Source organism: Orbicella franksi, chromosome 4 (genome assembly GCF_964199315.1).
Source record: "Orbicella franksi chromosome 4, jaOrbFran1.1, whole genome shotgun sequence".
Lineage (NCBI taxonomy): Eukaryota > Metazoa > Cnidaria > Anthozoa > Scleractinia > Merulinidae > Orbicella > Orbicella franksi.
In genome coordinates, this window is record NC_138148.1 from 16,300,682 (window position 1) to 16,317,694 (window position 17,013).

General features: G+C 39.3%; 2 protein-coding genes and 1 long non-coding RNA gene across 4 annotated transcripts in view; 1 reads left to right on the top strand and 2 right to left on the bottom strand.

Moving 5' to 3' along the window:
• LOC145484866 (uncharacterized) overlaps positions 1-17,013 on the top strand; it is a 118,272-nt gene that overhangs the window by 48,294 nt on the left and 52,965 nt on the right. The gene's annotated exons all lie outside the window — the stretch shown is intronic.
• Positions 1-17,013, bottom strand: part of LOC145484802 (uncharacterized) — a 180,862-nt gene that overhangs the window by 33,460 nt on the left and 130,389 nt on the right. The gene's annotated exons all lie outside the window — the stretch shown is intronic.
• LOC145484481 (uncharacterized) lies at positions 990-6,641 on the bottom strand. Its single transcript, XM_081463098.1, has 3 exons — positions 6,580-6,641; positions 5,940-6,227; positions 990-1,465 (listed from the first exon to the last, which is right to left on the bottom strand). Exons 1-3 carry the CDS (start codon positions 6,639-6,641, stop codon positions 1,339-1,341), a joined length of 477 nt encoding a protein of 158 aa, XP_081319224.1. The 3' UTR covers positions 990-1,338.

Below are 17,013 nucleotides of genomic sequence, written 5' to 3' on the forward strand. Positions count from 1 at the left end.
TGGTGCAATCAATATGGTAGTGTATGCAAGTAAAATAACAATTTTCGTTCTTGGAAACACAAATCACAGTATTTTATTCCTATATATCTTGGTAACTGTTTGTGCTAATCTCCCTAGCAATGCAGTAATATTCAAAAGGACTGCAGATACGTCTCCTCTAATAAATTTTTGCAATGATTACAGAGCATACTTATGTTGACAAGTATCAAACATTCTCTTCTTCATAACTATTTCAAGTTTTGATTTAAATTTGTTTAAATCTCTCATTTCTCTACATCACTAGCCACCATGCGTTCGGCTTATGTTAGTCACAATTGGACAGCATATCTCTCTCGCAAAAAGTAGATCTACACATATTCTCTTGGACTCAATTTGGCCATCCGTGATCACAACCTACCTGTACTCGATCGTACATGTAGGTTGACTTGCACACCATCTCGGAAGAAATTTTCCCTCTGGTCGAACTGCATGGAATACAAAAGAAATGAAGTGTGAATTTCTTACTTCAAGTATTTTAAAATGAGCTTACAAATTTCGAACTTCCGTCGGATACTAATAACACAGGCAGAATTTCAACGTGTGTATACAAAATAAAACAATAACGAAACAATGAAACCAAAACTTAACAAGAACTTTAGCCTGCGAACAGGCTCCCGGTGAGCCCGAAAGCCGCCCCGATCGCTTTGCTCTCCGAATTCTTCAGTTTCGCGCTCACCGAATTTTTTTCCGTCCTCGCCGGGAGCCCGTTCGCAGGCTACAAGAGCTTAAGCTTACCTAGGACTCCACAAGGAGGGAAAGTGAGTGGAAGCCATCAAATTCTCTTGCCAAGAGAAAAAGCTAAGAGCTTAATTTCCCCCATATGCTACGTTAACACGATCCCACTTTCTGCTTTCTTGTATCAATTCTTTGACCTCGCCGGCCGTGCTGTTGTGACCGATACATCACCAGAGTCATAAATACCTCTAACAGCTTTCAATTACGTGAAAAAAAAAAAAAACAAACATATTTACGAAAGAAAAACACGTGAAACCAAAATGGCCGACTTCAATCTTTAATGCGCTCAACAAACTCGTACCCAGGCTCTCTATTTTTCGGGCAAAAATTTACGCCTTTCTAGTCTCCCCTCGTCAAAAACCCTCCTGGAGACGACTGAACACTCTTGGACAAAAACAATACTTAGTAGGGGTGGTAGGAGAAAATTGTTTAATTCAAGTTTAATGAATGAATTAATCAGAATCGAGTGAGTGAGTGCCATTAGACTGCCTCCTAGGCTCATGGATGTTACGTCATCCATGAGCAAAAATGGTCGAGTAGGCGAAAAGGTTTACAGGGGAGTGGCTACAGCGAATGTACTAATGTATAACTTACCATTTTATTGCTTGTCAAGGATTGAACATAAGAAATGTTGTCCTTCATTTGCCTCACCTCAGCTGCTAGATTCGTCAATGACTCTAGCAAAAGAAGAAAAAACCAAAACGTAAATTAATATATGAATGATTAATAGATACATGTAGGTGGACTGACAGAAATACAGACGGAGAAACAACGAAACAAATCCCTGCAGTTTGTGAATTTTATTCTTACTGAATTGTTCCGAAATTCCTCCTGCTAATTTCTGCGCACAGCCATGTTTGATTGAACAAATGAAAATCACTACCCCGTACCGGAAGTCACTGGGAGCGAAACAGGTTGTGTGACGAGTGGTAGGTAGGTAGGTAGGTAAGACTTTATTTTACGAGGGTAACATTTGACAGTATTAAAACTGATAACCTAATGGCCCTCAAAAATTAAAATTTTAGAAAAAGAAAGAAATAGTACAATCGTAACAATATTAAAAATAATGAAAATAATTAAGCCTACATACATCGTAAAATATGTATAAAATGTGATTATTTACAAATTTTAAAAAAATTTACAGGAATAGTTTGCTCAGAATTTGATTATCTAAAATTATTTTAAAAAGGGAGCGCTTAAAATTTTTTACACTGGTGCTCTGTTTGATGTCCACACTTAATTTGTTCCATTCTTTTGTGGCTCGCACAGCAAACACTCGACCCCCTTCAGTAATTCTCTTAAATCGCGGGCACATTAAGTTTATATTACAAAAACGTGTTGATCTATTATGAGTGTCAGAGTTTCTGATAAGTAAATCATTTATATATTCCGGGGTATTGCCATTCAGCCTTTTCTAGGTTAGAGCGCATCGATTTATATATGATTCAGCATAAAAGGGAACCCACTTTAAGGTGTTAAATAAGCCGACAGAAGGTGCTGTTCTTTCGGCGACGAGGATAATTCTAGCCGCACGTTTTTGAAGACGCAGGACTTTCAAAATATTTTCTTTACTGCAAGAAGTCCAAATCGTACTACCATACATGCATGTCAGCTGCGTGCTCAGCTGGCGATCAGTTTATGAGTCCAACCTTTTACGTTTCTGCCAGGAGCCATAATCAGGGACGGAGATCGTAAGTCTTGCGATCCGCGCGCACCTCAACCTCGTTCCCAGGGTCTCTCATCTTACCGCCCCCTGGAGCGAGCGAAGAGAGACCCTGGTTGGGTCTGGTCACGTGCTACTTTGACAATTGAGAACATCAGGGAGGGGTCCTCTGTAATCAGCAATTTGTCGCGTTGAGCTTTGTCGAATTCGAAGTATCGCGCTGCGACTGCCATTACCCGCGGCGTTTATTAATACTTAGCTTTCAGGCTGAAATTTCGAATAACATCTATTCCAACGTTTACCTAAAGCTTAAGCAAGTCTGTCTCGAGGCAATTTAGTGGTCTTGATTTTCAGTGTTGCCATCTTACCTACTGGATTTATGGAAAGTCAGTCATATTTCAACTGTGGACGTCGAGCAGCGCAATTTCATCCCGTAGTAACTGTTGTTTCTTCTTTGAATGCACTTGATCAAATTGATGCAAAAAACATTAGAATGTCTCTAGGAAAACGTATAGCTTTCTCAAAGTAAAGCTACGGCAGTGTCTGAAGAAAAACTGGACGAAGATAAATATGATATTCGTGGAACGCACTGTGCTTGCAAACAGTTTTAATCAAATAATCGAGCCCGGCGTCAGCTGCGGCGTCACAATATAGAATGCAAGTAAGCAATATGTTTACGGAATATTTTAATCTTTGTCCCTGGAGAGCCAATAGTAAGAGCCTTAAAACATATCTTGCAATAGAAACGAACCTAAACAAAGTATAAGCACGGCATGGCAAATTTATACAGAGGTGTCAATATGAGAAGCGACGTGCAGTTAACAGCGGAAACCATGCAGACATACGATCTCTAAAACTATGCTGTAACACAATCAAACGACTCCACTCTACTTATAATTTCCATTTCTTGTAATAACAAGGCATAAAAAGTGCCCCTCAGAAACACGCGTGGAGTAAAGAAAGGTCGAAAGATCGAAAATTAAATGAGAATGTGCGCAATTGTCACGGACCGTTGGAGTCACGTACACTAATTTATTAACGACACAATAAAAATCATATTTTTCTTTTTCTAGCCTCCTTTCGGTCGAAGATAAATCCAGTTTATCAGCAACGACTGCGAAATGCATACCGCGACGAGTTCGTTTTATTATCCTTCGCGCTCTGCAAAGTTCGGGGCGCCGACGGCGCGGTGAAACTTCAATAGATCTTTTCAACCTTTCGCTCCTTTCGACGTGACCTTAGCTTTCAGTGATCAGTTAAAAGGCCCTAAATTCTCTAGAATTATCTAATCGCCGTTCACAAGACCTACACTTCATTCTGAGGTAAAGTTGAGTCAAAGATCTTCCATACACAGCCTCGATCGCGGTGTGTAATTCTCCATTCGCCTTCTTGAAGAAACTTTTAAAATATGTAACGTCCTTCACTGAACCATACAACCTTCAGCGACTTGGATTTCCGCTATTACATGATGGATAAGTTTTCCTCGGCGTTTGCAGAGTATTACCGCCGGACATTGCCGCAGAACAAATCGTTCTTGATTTACTTTGGTGAACACATCCCGCACTTCCGTGGGCTAACTATAGACAAAATTCCTACTAGGCCGCCCATCCCTTCAATAATTTAATTCTCATCTCCCAGATTCTGGGAGACACGTGACCAGACCCAACCAGGATCTCTCTTCGCTCGCTCCAGGGGGGCGGTAAGATGAGAGACCCTGGGAACGAGGTTCCGTGCACCTATGACATGAACAATTTTTCTATTTTTAAAACAAATTGCGCCATCCTGACGTCATATATCCGCGCGGAACCACGCACATGTCGTGGACTCTCGCGTGGATGTTGTCACGTTGCATGATCAAATGGTGAGAGTCGAGAGATTCTCTTGCGTATTTTTCACAGCGATGGCAGGGAATAAGGCAGGGACTAAGACCCAGGGCGCGTATATGTAGTTTTATGCACTGAGCCAACGGAAAAGGTGCGTTTTTCAGGGTCGAAAACGAGACTTCAGTCTCGCGCTGGGAATGAATCAATAAGATCTGCTCGCGCTAGTTGTAAGCTTACGAGTATGTTTTTGCGTTTGTTCTGACTTAAGAATGTAGCAAGAAAACTCTCTACTCCGGTATCGAGTTAATTTGTGAGTTTCTCGGACAATGGTTAATCAAAACCAAAGCCTGTTTTGATGGTTTCTTATTGTTTCTGCTTGTTTGATGAGTTTGCAAAAGTTTTTGAAAGGAAAGTCTGACGCGTACAATTAGCTCATTTGCATAGTGCAGCTCGTGCACTTTCAAGTCCGAGTCGGTGTTTTCAATTGTCAACAAATCTTGACAAAGATTTCTTTCGTTATCTTTTGTGCTGAGATGTTGCAACAAATTTCACGAACGCAAAAAAGGCTACCAAAATCATGTGTGTTTCTTCAACATAAGCATAGTGAAGTTTTACACTGCGAAAATGAAAATAGACAAGCAGTTTTGATATTTTAAACTCGATCAACAAAAATCGTTATTCCAAGTTGATTAAAGAAAGTGTCATTGTAACTTTGCTAATTATTTCTGCTTTGTTCGCATATTTTCAGCTTAGCTTTTAATATGTTCTCAAACAATTATCAATCTTAAACATATTTAAAACTACTGGGTTATTGTTTGAGTACGATGTACGTTTTCACACGAAAGTGCGGCGGAAGTACGATTTGTCATGTTTACTGACTGTACAAAACACGCATCGGCGGGCGCTCTCATTCATCGACAACAGAGAATTTACTGGATTTTTACACGACTAAAACTGAGCAGTATCTACAGGCGTAAACTTATTGGGCCTTGATGAAACATCAAGCGTTGCTTACAATTCAGGCGAAACTCAAACTAGCAATTATTTTGTTTTACTTTTCGGGCGCCATAGACTGGCAAATTCCTCGCAAGCGTGTGGCAAGAGGAGCTAAGAAACTATGAAGTCCGAAGCTCTGCTATATCTAAATATATCCAGCTAGTTTCTTGCTGTGTAATGGAAAAGCTGTTAATCTTCAACATATGTGAACTTTAAAGTTGAGTAATGTGCAGCTCATGTAAAAGAAGCATCCGTCGGAACACAACTTGGTCAGCGATATATATCTAAGCTTAAAGCGGAACATACCTAAATTCGACACCGTCTTACTTCACTCAAACTGGAGCAGCTTACGACGAAACTACTTAAGCAAAATTCCAACAGACCTAAACGCGTTGAGTTGTGGGCCAAAAACATGAAAAATTCGGAAATTTCGGACGCCATTTCGCCCGCGCGACATCACAAAAATCCTCGCGGCATGTACACGCGTGTGCCGCAGGCGATGGCGCATTTTTTTCTAAAAACAGAATTATTGTCCCATATCATGGGGACAACCCCAACACTAGAAATGGCGCGCGCTTACGGTCTCCGTCCCCGATCTATCTGCCCTTATCATATATAGCTCCACAACCCTTCAGATCGGCTTTTGAACCCGTATTGCCGTTTCGAGACATCATTATAAAGACCAAGCTAAAATCAAAGTGGCGGCGGCAGTTAAAAAAGCAACAGGAACAACTGCGGTTGAAATAAACACCAGTCGCCGAATCAAAACTGTGTACGATTCAGGGGTGTTTTGGGTTGACCGCTTGTTTTTCTTCTTAGCTCCTCGTGTATTCTCCTCATAGCTTATCCATTTTGTTGCAGGGGTTGTAGTTTCGACAGCCACGTCATCATAGATTCCTGCCTCAGATTCTTTTTTTGGCGGTTCCAGTTCATAATAAAGGTTATCCTCCCCGGTTGTCGTCTTATTTATCCTTGAATGATGCTCACAATGCGAGGAGTGATATTCGTCTTCCGCTATGTCCCTGTTCTTTTACTCAAACACCAAGGAAAGTGATGGTCCTTCAGTCACGCACGTTCCGTCATTTGATGTTACGTGTCAACCTCAGTTTCTATTGTTAACGAATATTCAATCGAGACAGGCAGAGGCGGGTTAACTTCCAGTTTCGATCTATTTTTTAATTACTTCTATAAGTTGTCGTTTGGAGACAGTCATCAAAGGTATTTGAACTGAGAGACCTTCCCGATTTTAATAGACACATTATGACTTAAGAAAACTTATGAAATCTTTAGAAAACTTGGCGTTCTTTTTTACGGTCAGTGTACCGTTGCTTAAGTCTTCTAAAATCTTCAAACCAATCTAAGTAAATGTCTGAAAGAATGTTCATGTTTTAAAATGCACAATTTTATCGAGGTTTTCATTTTAAAATCACCTGAAACACATATGACCCCAGCCAGGGGTGTCTCGAAAACCCGAATAGCGAATAGCAAATAGTCTCGGTGAGCGAATAGTACGAATCAGGCGGTGTTGGACACGGCTCACGTGACAGTATTCGACCAATCATATGTCGTCTCAGCCGGAGCAATGGCGGACACATTTTTCGTTGCGAATGGAGAGTTGGTTGTCGTTTCTCGACCGATTTCTGCGCTCATCATGAGAATCAAACGAACCTTTTCTAGGAGCAGCTAGTGTAGTATCTAGACCAGCTATTCGCCAAGCTTCAAGTGCTTGACATGGATATTGTTTTGGTCGTTTTCGGGGTAACAGGGATCAGTATTGTGAACTATTTTTGCGTGAAACTTTAGTTTGAGAGTTGAACTATAAGAAAAGTCCGGCGGGCCTAGTCAACATCGGACTTGAAGCTGGCGCATTTTCCTTGATTTGTCAGATGTTCGCGGTATTTCACGGGAGCGATTGTGTGATTTCCACCTATGTTTTAAGAGTATAATTTTGTGGTTCGGCTTGTTCCCTTTATATTTCAATGTTTTCTTGTTGTTATTTTTGTGTTTAATGCGCATGCGCATTAAACAACTATGTTGAAAACGGTTCCGTGTTAAACCATCCCGAGTGTAAAACTTCGAAGGTCCCGTGGGATTTCCCGAAGATATGAATCATCACGAGTGTTATTTCGTATTGTTGCCGTATTAAATCGGGAAGGCCGAACACCAAGTACACGGGCGCAATGGCGCCCTAATGCTGGTTCACGTCGTTTGTGTGTATGGGAAGCAGTGTCGTTTGAGCGTTCAAGTAAAGGCGGCCACATTGCTACAACTTGCTGGGCCTATCGTTGGATGTTGTGTTGTCGTTGCCGTGTTTACTGTTTCGAATAATTTGGAAAGCTTTCCGTAGCGAGTTGGTGTCCAATTTTCAAGGTAAGTCTAAGTTATTTTCCACTTCTCAGTCGCTCTGTCGTTTTCCTCCTTTCTTCGAAAGTGCTGCACAGCCCTCGAGAGCTTACGTACCCACTCCATGTTACTCCTTGTTTCTTCATTCAGATGTTGCTAACCAACTTTACTCGGCGACAGGATTTACTTTAGTCACGCAAGCTATTGAAATTTTCTTTAGCATGTCTACATATGATATAGTCACATTGAGGTGTGACTTCAGTCGAACTGCTGAACTTGCTGGGACTGCTTGTTATCGTGTTAAATGGAAAGATCAATTTGCGAGTATGATCGGCTACCCCATCACATGTTTACCGGGGATGCTGGAATTTGATGCTTGCGATTTTTATTTAACTGTGTTTTACTTGCCAGCATCGCAACAACTTAAGCTTAGGTACACTATGACAAACTGGAATCAAATGATGTTTTGGTTTAGACATAATGAGGTTCTACTACTACATATCACACTGTTTGCATGGCAAACTGAATGCTGTGGAGGAAAGTCCAGGTCGTACAATATTTGATATGATTGGTTCAATGACCACTGTGTCTGTAGACTACAAATCAAGGAAATGAAATACTCTATGGTGAAAAGGCTGGTAAGCAATGTGTTGAATTGTCTCTTCAAATAGAATATATTAATTTGCATACTTATTTCACTGTGAATATGATTACAGGAAGTGACCTCTATAGCTCTTCAAGATTTTCTGTACGAACAATACACTATTTTCTGTAGACTGATACACGTAGGTAACTAACTTACATCCAGGGGGTCTATGACATTTCCAGACTGCACACTTTTTATTCATTATCGCATCCTCATTTCCATTACCAAGAGCTAACCGTAAACAGGCCAACCTGAGCACTATTAAGGCTAGCCTGAGTGATATTTAGGTTAACCAGAGGGACTTTTAGGCTAACCAGGCCACTATTTAGGCCTAAATGTAGTTTGCAATCTGCAAATGTCATACACTGCATTCCATGTTAACTTTGTTTTCAATAACTTAATTATAATGCTCTATTCCCTCTATGAGAGGTGCCTGTGGGGAATCATGGTAGTTGTATTCATGGAAACAAATATCAACAAGAGATGGTTAATACAACTACCATCATGTTTCCCTGCAGGTGCATCTCATAGAGTGAATGGCTATTATGGTATACCATGCAATGCAACACAGCACATATATCTTAATAGATGTTTTGATGTACAAAGTATTGCTCTATATTGTTATGAGTCAATGTGCGGTATTTTGATGAGCAGGTCAATGCACAAACAATGAGTGAAATTATACTTCGATACTGCACATGAAATCGTTGAACAAGTGATTTATTATCCAAATGTTGTAGTCGATAATTATTCATCAGCAAAAGAGGGAGAGTGTGACAGTTTTGCATGACTTTCGCAGACTTGACAAGTAGGATTTCTGCTATAAAAATAATTAATTATACAATTTTGCTGTATATTGGTACTCTTTCATGTGTTGTTGGGACTATATTTGCTGCAGTTCAATAATTATGTGAGTTATTAACAGACCCAATTAAACAAAGCAGCACTGAGTTTCACACATAATGTAAAATGCAAATTCAAAATAAATAGTGCTAACATATGCCTACAGATGCAAAAGCAGACGAAATACCAACATTTTGACATGCACCTATAAAGAAGTAACTTATGTACAGAAAAGTTGTGGACAGTTGCTTTGGAAACATGCTCTTACACTTTGAGTTGGCCCTGAATAATTTTGACACTAAGAACAACGCAAGACATCTACACCATGCCATGTCAGATGTGAGCACAAGAACCTAGTAAACCAAAGTCAGGCACACTGAGCAATGGGAAATGGAACGCTCTGTTCTCCATTGTTATTTATTTTTTGTCATTGAAGTATCTTACTTTGTATCAACATCTCATCAAATATGTTTTATGTGAGGAGTTGAGCTAATTCACAGAACTCTTTGTGCAACTACTGTATTCTGACAACCACTTGGAGACTCTGATTCCGTCATCAGGAACACTCTTCTGTCCAGCAGGTATTCTACAAACCACTACCCATTGATTAACATGCATATGTAAACTTACAACAAGCTATTGTAAGAAGTATAAAAAATGTACAGTGTATTAGCATTATTGGTTTCTTTTTATTGTGCTTACAGTTTCATTTCAATGAAAGAACTTAGCAAATTCTCCATGCAAATTGATTGTTGTCCAACATGTCTATATTTCTTTTACAGTCATGGTAAAAACTTAATATCAGAACTTCAGTGTAATTCAGGACTTACAGGCTTAGTAATTCCAGGAAACCATCTTGACACTTCATGTACAAGTTAATTTGACATCCCTAGGTAAACAAAGTCTTCTTCTGTCAATAACATTCCCTGCTTAAATCTTATGATTTGTTCCACTACTCCATGAACAGCTCACCCTTTCTCCATCTCTGATTGTGGCTCCAGTTGACTGAAACGCATTAAACACGCGTACGCATTGCCGACCTATTTTTTTTTTCTTGTAGTGCATATGCCATCCGTTTGTTTGGCCGATGTTCAATATTTTTGGATCCTGCTTTGGTTACTAGTCCATTAAACATATCATCTCATTTACAGTGAATTTTCACTATCATGATCACTGCCTGTCTTGAATTGTTATCTCTAACAGAAATTTACCGTACTCTTGGATCAGATGATATTGTTCAGTTATCTATGGCTGATTATTCCGCTGATCTCCCACTTCTTTATGCTTGTTTTCCTTTGAATGTTGGTAGTAGTGGGAGACTATATATAAGCTTAAATCAATAAATGATAAGTGTTTCATGTGTATAGTTTCGCATAATTGTCAACCCACCTGGAGCAGAACGAGCCGAATTACGGAATTACCAACTGGTATTTTAAAAGACTATGGACTTGGAATTAACTTTGCTATCATGATTTCCCAAGAACTAAATCTATCCAGTTACACTGTCGTGATCAAACAGGGAAAGCTACAGCATCCTGCTGTTTAGGGTATCAAAGTGAGAATGGAATAGACCAAAACAGAATACATAATGACATAATGCAAGTGACTACTTAGAAAGCTGCATGACAATCCCAAGTGTTAAGAGCTACTGCAAGTGTTCATTATAGTGCATCTGCTTTTACTTTTAAATGTTGCTACAATTTAGTTATCTCAGTCAAAACATCTCACTATAGATGATCTAAGATACAGCTACATACTAGATTATTCTGAATTCAGTTGGTCACAGCCATTACGAGTCGACACGAGGAAGTGCTGTGGAGACTATTTTTGGCAAAATATTTAACAGCCAATGTAGGAAATGTTAATATCAGTACACGATCACTGTGTTGTTCAATGTTGACAACAGGACTAGCAGTAAATAATAAATTTTGAACTGAAAGATACTTCAAATGACCTACATAGCACTGTTCTGGGTAAAGAGCTCCCTTTAGTTTACACAAGTTACATTGAACCATAAACTTCAGCAGAGGTGTGATATGAGGACATGTAATGAAGGCATGTCAGGACCATGGGCTAGTCACTCATTGCTAATTCATCGCGCCCATCATTCACAATCTTCCAGTTTTATTTAATAATTTATAAGCGAACTTAGTGTTGGCCGCTGTTTCCAGAATATGGTTTTTGTGCTATTTTGCTGTTTTTTTTTGTTGTGCTTGTCAGTACTTTGCAAATATTCAGTTTAAAAAGCATACTTTGGAATAGATCGTTTTCACGTGACGTCATCACTTTCTAAAATCCAAAACGAAATAGCCACCAAAGTTTTTGTCCTCATCAGGCACAAGAGGCGGTATATCTATATCTGTTTACAATTTTACAGCTCAATAGCGTGCTTCGTTTGGAATCCAGATCATTTTGAATTTCAGGGTTATGGAGGTGCGTGACAGAAGGCTATGATCGAGTTTGTCGAAAAATATATACTTATCCCATGATTTGAGCCTTTTTAGAAGTTAAAGCATTAGGAAAAGTGCTTATGTAAATTCTTGTTTGATCAGTACTGATAATCAGTCGCCTAGATAACCAAAGTAACTTCCAGATGTTTACACTATTTTCCGGCCGCCATATTGGTGTACCGGGCTCTGTAAATATCGGCGAAACATTTCGAGGAATATCTGAAGTTTGGGGGAACGCACAGGCCTAAAACTTGGAGAAGTGGCTTATTTAGTTATCTTCTATAACATCATAATTTCATAGCTTTTTCCACTGGATGGTTTTCGATTTATTTTCTTATTGCATGACAGCGAAAACGGTCTATTGAAGTAAATGTAAGTCATTTTTTTTCACATCTCCCATCTCCAATTTTAGTTGCAACCACTTGAAATAGCATGAGGTATATTATTTGTCCAAAGCATTCATTTCATGTAACTCAACCAAGCCTTCTTTCCATTGAGCCCGATTTCCCTTTTACACAGCCTCACATGTACTGAGAACTAAGGAATGGACACTTGGAGCCAATACAAGTTACATCCAACACCTAAGCACTAGGTGAAGAGAAATCTCAAACTCTCATTGGTTTGTACATTGATTTTGCCAGTGTTAATGTCTGAGGCAAAGTCATTTGTAAACCTTTTACTTTAAACACATTCAAGGAAGTTGAGCAAGATATTATAAAATTGACTACAAATTTAAATAGATCCACACAGTACACATTTAATCTTGGAGTTGTAAGTTGAACAAGAATTTGCTGGAAGTGTGACCTGGTACAGGGGACCAATACAATTATTTTTTACCACTCACATTGAAGCAAAACATACCCTCCTTCTCCCATTAAGCTTCTGCTTTCTTTATTCCATTTATTGCAAATTATTTTTGTTATTTTGAAAGAGCCATAGCTCATTAGCAAGCTGTTTATGATTCCTTTTGATTAATAAGGAAATAGAGCGGGCGAAACTCGATTAATCAAGCTTTACACAAGTCTTCAAGGACAAAACATTGCTTTGATTTCGAATTATATAACCCTTTTCTTCTTAGGTTTTACCTCTAAGCTCTCTTATCGTCGAACGAAAACATAATATCTGTCAACAGCCATGTTGTTGGCCAGCGATACACTCATGCACTTCATACACAAGTCAAGATATATAAGAAGGAAAGTGCCGAAGGTAGGTTCAATTCCGGCAAGTTAAGATCGAATTCGAAGAGGTCAGAAACGGAAATAATTTATCTTTCAACCGTAGAGATTCGACGAACCGCGAAGCTTCGATTTCTAAAATCATTTGTTCAGCACTGAAAATGGTGGCTTTGTAAATCGAGCAGAAGTCATCTACAGCTGTTACTTGGCCTGGGGAACATTTGATATGGATGTCATTCCAGATTTCTTTCACCATCGGAAGCGAACGAACCTCCTATAAGTCATATTTCCACATCACCATCAGCGCGTGGAGATGTTTGCCGTTCAGCGATCAGATGAAAATGAGCTCCAGGGGAAATTTCTCCCGGCATGCTTTGCGAGTCGTGTCCAACACCGCCTGAGTAAGAATAGTGCAAAATAGTCTCGAATAGCACGAATACTGGCGAGCAGTCGTCAAAAGTCACCGCTTTAGTTCACCACTGATCTGGAATTGTTAAAATTATCACGTGGAGCAATAACCTTTATCGGCGGACGCTGATAGACTCGACCAAGCTGTGGACTACGAGTAGCCCCTCTTTCGCTTATTAGGCCGTCGGGCGTAACGCGAAAGAAAACCGCGAGAAAAAGGAAAAAAAAAAATATATGGCCGCTCGAACTCTTAGAGGCGAAAAGCACGCGCGCGTCTTGGCCCCAGGAATTTACGTGGCCACTTTTTCCTCCCAGTTTATTTAAGGTCTCGCGCAACGGACTAAGCGAAAGAGGGACTACTCGTAGTGTAACCAGGCTAAAGAAATTGTATTTCATAGATATATTTTTCCAAATGCAAGTAGTCGTTTGAATGTTTTCATCTGCGCAGTTGTCGTAGTATAGTTTGTTGCTGCTATTATAATTTAGGGCGAAAAAAATATTGCATATTAAGCTATCTTGGACTCATTTTTTAGTTAGGGTTCGAGGTTAGGTACACTATTTTTATAGTTTGATTTCTCAGTTTTTTTCTTGGTTACTTCTTCCTATTCCGTAGAGATTTTAGGCCAACAGGCTGGTTTTCCACCGACTAGGCTCGTAACTCCTCTTTATATCAGCCAGACAATTACTGTTCGCTCAGATTTCAGAGGATTACAAAGGAGATTTATGTGAAGCCATTGTTTACATTTTGTTTAATTAGCGACTTTGTTTAGAAAACGAATAATACTATACACAAATTGACTTCAGATCGGATTTTTAAAGAGCTTGTGAAAAATCTCAGCGATTTTAAACCCTGTACAATTCGTGTGGCAAAAGCGCTAATCAGCTTATACAGCCTCTAGAAAATGTTGATTTTTTCAAACCAAGATCACAAAAAAATAATTAAGACTGAGTGTACTAGAGGACCAGGCAGGGGTGATACATGCCATCTCTCCTTTTTGGATGAAAATTTGCCAAATTGAAGGTCCTACCCAACAACTCTAACAGACAAAGTGGGCCGGCTTTGTGATTTTTCCCTGAGGAGTTAGAGCACCCCCCCCCCCTGGTTTTTTGCCCAAAATCCCAAAATGTCACTAAAATAAGCGTCAAATTTAAACACCGCCCCTGCTCACAGAATACATTGAATTTTATTGGTATTTCACACAAATAAAGATTGGACCTATCTTAATTCACAACAAGAATTTCAAGTCATTTAAAGTGACAGGCGCCAATCAAGGAATGTCATTTCCTACCCATGTCAGGCAACATTTAGCTGTAAGGCAAATTAGCTAAAATTCTGACTCAAATATTGCTTAAGTCCAACTTTCTAAATCAAAACTAATTTCATCACAGTTTAGAGTCACCCTTGGCCTGATGAAATCAAGAATAAAATTTTTGGCATCTGCTATTTTTTGGTAACAAAAGCTGTTCAAACAACATGACAAGAGGCTAGTTTTAACAAAGAGACAGAGGCGAAATCTAAAAATATTAGATATTATAGAATCAGTTTATCAAAGTTATTTCTATGCTTATGTCACTAACAAAGTCTGAGTATTATTTAGGGCATTGGAAGCTCAATGATTGCCAAACTATTTGCAACATCCCTTAACCCTCGGACGTACAAGGGGGGGGGGGGAGTGGATGCCATCCCCCCAATAAGCTATTTTCAAAATTTTGACGATTTACTCTGAGGGGCTAGCTAAAACTTTCATTAGCTGTTCATTCATACTTCGCCGATATTTTGATATGTCAATTTTGGGTCCATCATTTTTTATGTTTCCATAGTAACCACTAGTTTCATGTAGGTTTGGCCAAAGATCAAATTTTTTTGACATAATTTTGTACTTTTTCCAGTTTTCTTCATCAAATTCCAGAAATTCGCCAATTTGTACATTTTATAAGCATTTTGGCTTGATTTCGTATCAATTTCCATCATTTCTTGACTTTTTAAGAAAAAAGTAAAATCCGAGATGGCGGATCCCCGATGGCGGGTCAAATGACGTCATTAGACATTATGACATCACAGCCATGGTATCATTTCGTAGAACAAGCTCAGGGCTATCTAATCAATGTAAGTTTAGTACGCTGTGCGTTAACAGAACAAAACACCAGAGGGGGTCCCTTCCATTTCCCCCTTATACCACGGTGGAGGGTACGAGTTAGCTTGTACGTCCAAGGGTTAAATAATAGTGCAAAACATTAAATTCTATTTGTACAATCTAAATATGGAAATGAACGGCCGTGATGTTTGAATTCTAAAACATTGACTAGTTAGATGAGAGTTTTTCTCGGCATATCTTGCTTTTTAGATTACTCTTGAAACACTGCTCAATCATCACAGGTCAAATACTTGATCTTGCAATTGATTATTGTCAACTCTTACTTTACAGTCAGCGTACAAACTCCGCAATCCTGAGAAGTATTCTTTGCTAAAATTATTGTTTGCCTTCATTCCGAGTTCAAAAGACCCAGGCACGCAAGTAAATCTTGGTAAACACGTACAGTTGTATATAAATAATAATTCAATTGTAAGATTGAGCTTTAGCTAGCTTTTATGAAAATGCGTTTTTCTTCTGAAAGTTCCTATACTGAATTAACCGCAGATAAAAGTTATACCTCAAAGATGTTAGCACAAAACATTGTAAATGATCGCATGTCTATGAGTAAGAAGATGTGTGAAAAAAACTGCCATTCTGAGGAAAAATTGAGCCCCAAGAAGATCTAGTAGCCGAAATTATCTGAAACCTAGGGTCCAAGCGAGCACAAGACAACATACACGGCACCAGTGCCTTAGGTTTAGCAAGGTTTGGCCCAGTTGAACGTTTTAAATTTTGCTAGGCACTCAAGAAGTTTGAGTGGCTCTTGGATATCGTTTTCTTTTCTGCTCAGTAACCTCCTGTGTATATCCGTAGCTCCATGACGCTGTGAAATAAGTGATTTGTTTTTTTTCTGGTCACAAGACTGTATTACATATTCTACATGGTGGATGGTAAAGTAGCTGGCAAGTAGTACTGTGTTCGTACTGCAAGCCTGGTCAAGATCTCTTCTGCTTCATCTTGAGACGGACTCAGATCAGCCTGGTGTATGGCTAGTCGGCCACTTTTGTACATTACAGACAACATGCTGAGGTACTGGGCTATTTGGTCTGCAGTAAGCTACTCTTCTTTGCTGGACATTTTACTGCCACTACTGTCTTGCACAGTCTCACCTTACTGTACTCATTCACTACACTTTCGTCCTGTCCCCTCACCTTCCAAGAATTTTCTTTTCGGATATGTGTTCACCTTCTCAGAAAAGCGGGTTCCTCATCGTGATGTTTTCAGACCCATCCCATTGAGATTTCTCATGTGGATCATGATCACTAAAGGACGTTTGGGATTTCAACCCATTTTATCTTGATGCTGTCTATGTCGTTTCTCTCTAACTTTATTACGTGTTTACCAGCATCCATTTGTCTCTGGAGACTGCAAAAGACTGCTATGCTTTTGTGAATCCCTCTTCAGGGTAGAAAGAATACACTCTTGTAGCTTTGACAACTTGGGACTCTTCTCCAATAGATTGCAAGGTCCTAGACCATAGTTAATAGAGTGGGAATGGTTATGAAGCCCGGCAAACATCAAAAGAACAAACAAAGATGCCAAGATTTGTGTTGGAAGGTCCACGACCGTGCAAAATCTTTTTTTGCGCTTATACACTATGCATGAATTACGTAACCAAAACGTTTCTATTGGTCAGTTACTCGGTCAGTAGTATACAACAATTGTGTTTTGTGCACGGTCAAGGCCAAAGAGAACAAAAACATACAAAAAAGAACTTTGTTGAATTTCATAATAAATCCCCTTCTATTAACTATGCC

What these genes read in the sequence shown, in the direction of transcription:
- LOC145484481 (XM_081463098.1), bottom strand. Translation starts at nt 6,641, where the DNA reads ATGAACATTCTTTCAGACATTTACTTAGATTGGTTTGAAGATTTTAGA. An exon ending in TTTAGAAGACTTAAGCAACG is followed by an intron (nt 6,228 to 6,579) that starts GTACACTGACCG and finishes GCATCATTCAAG; the next exon opens with GATAAATAAGACGACAACCG. An exon ending in GCCACTTTGATTTTAGCTTG is followed by an intron (nt 1,466 to 5,939) that starts GTCTTTATAATG and finishes GTTTTGGTTTTT; the next exon opens with TCTTCTTTTGCTAGAGTCAT.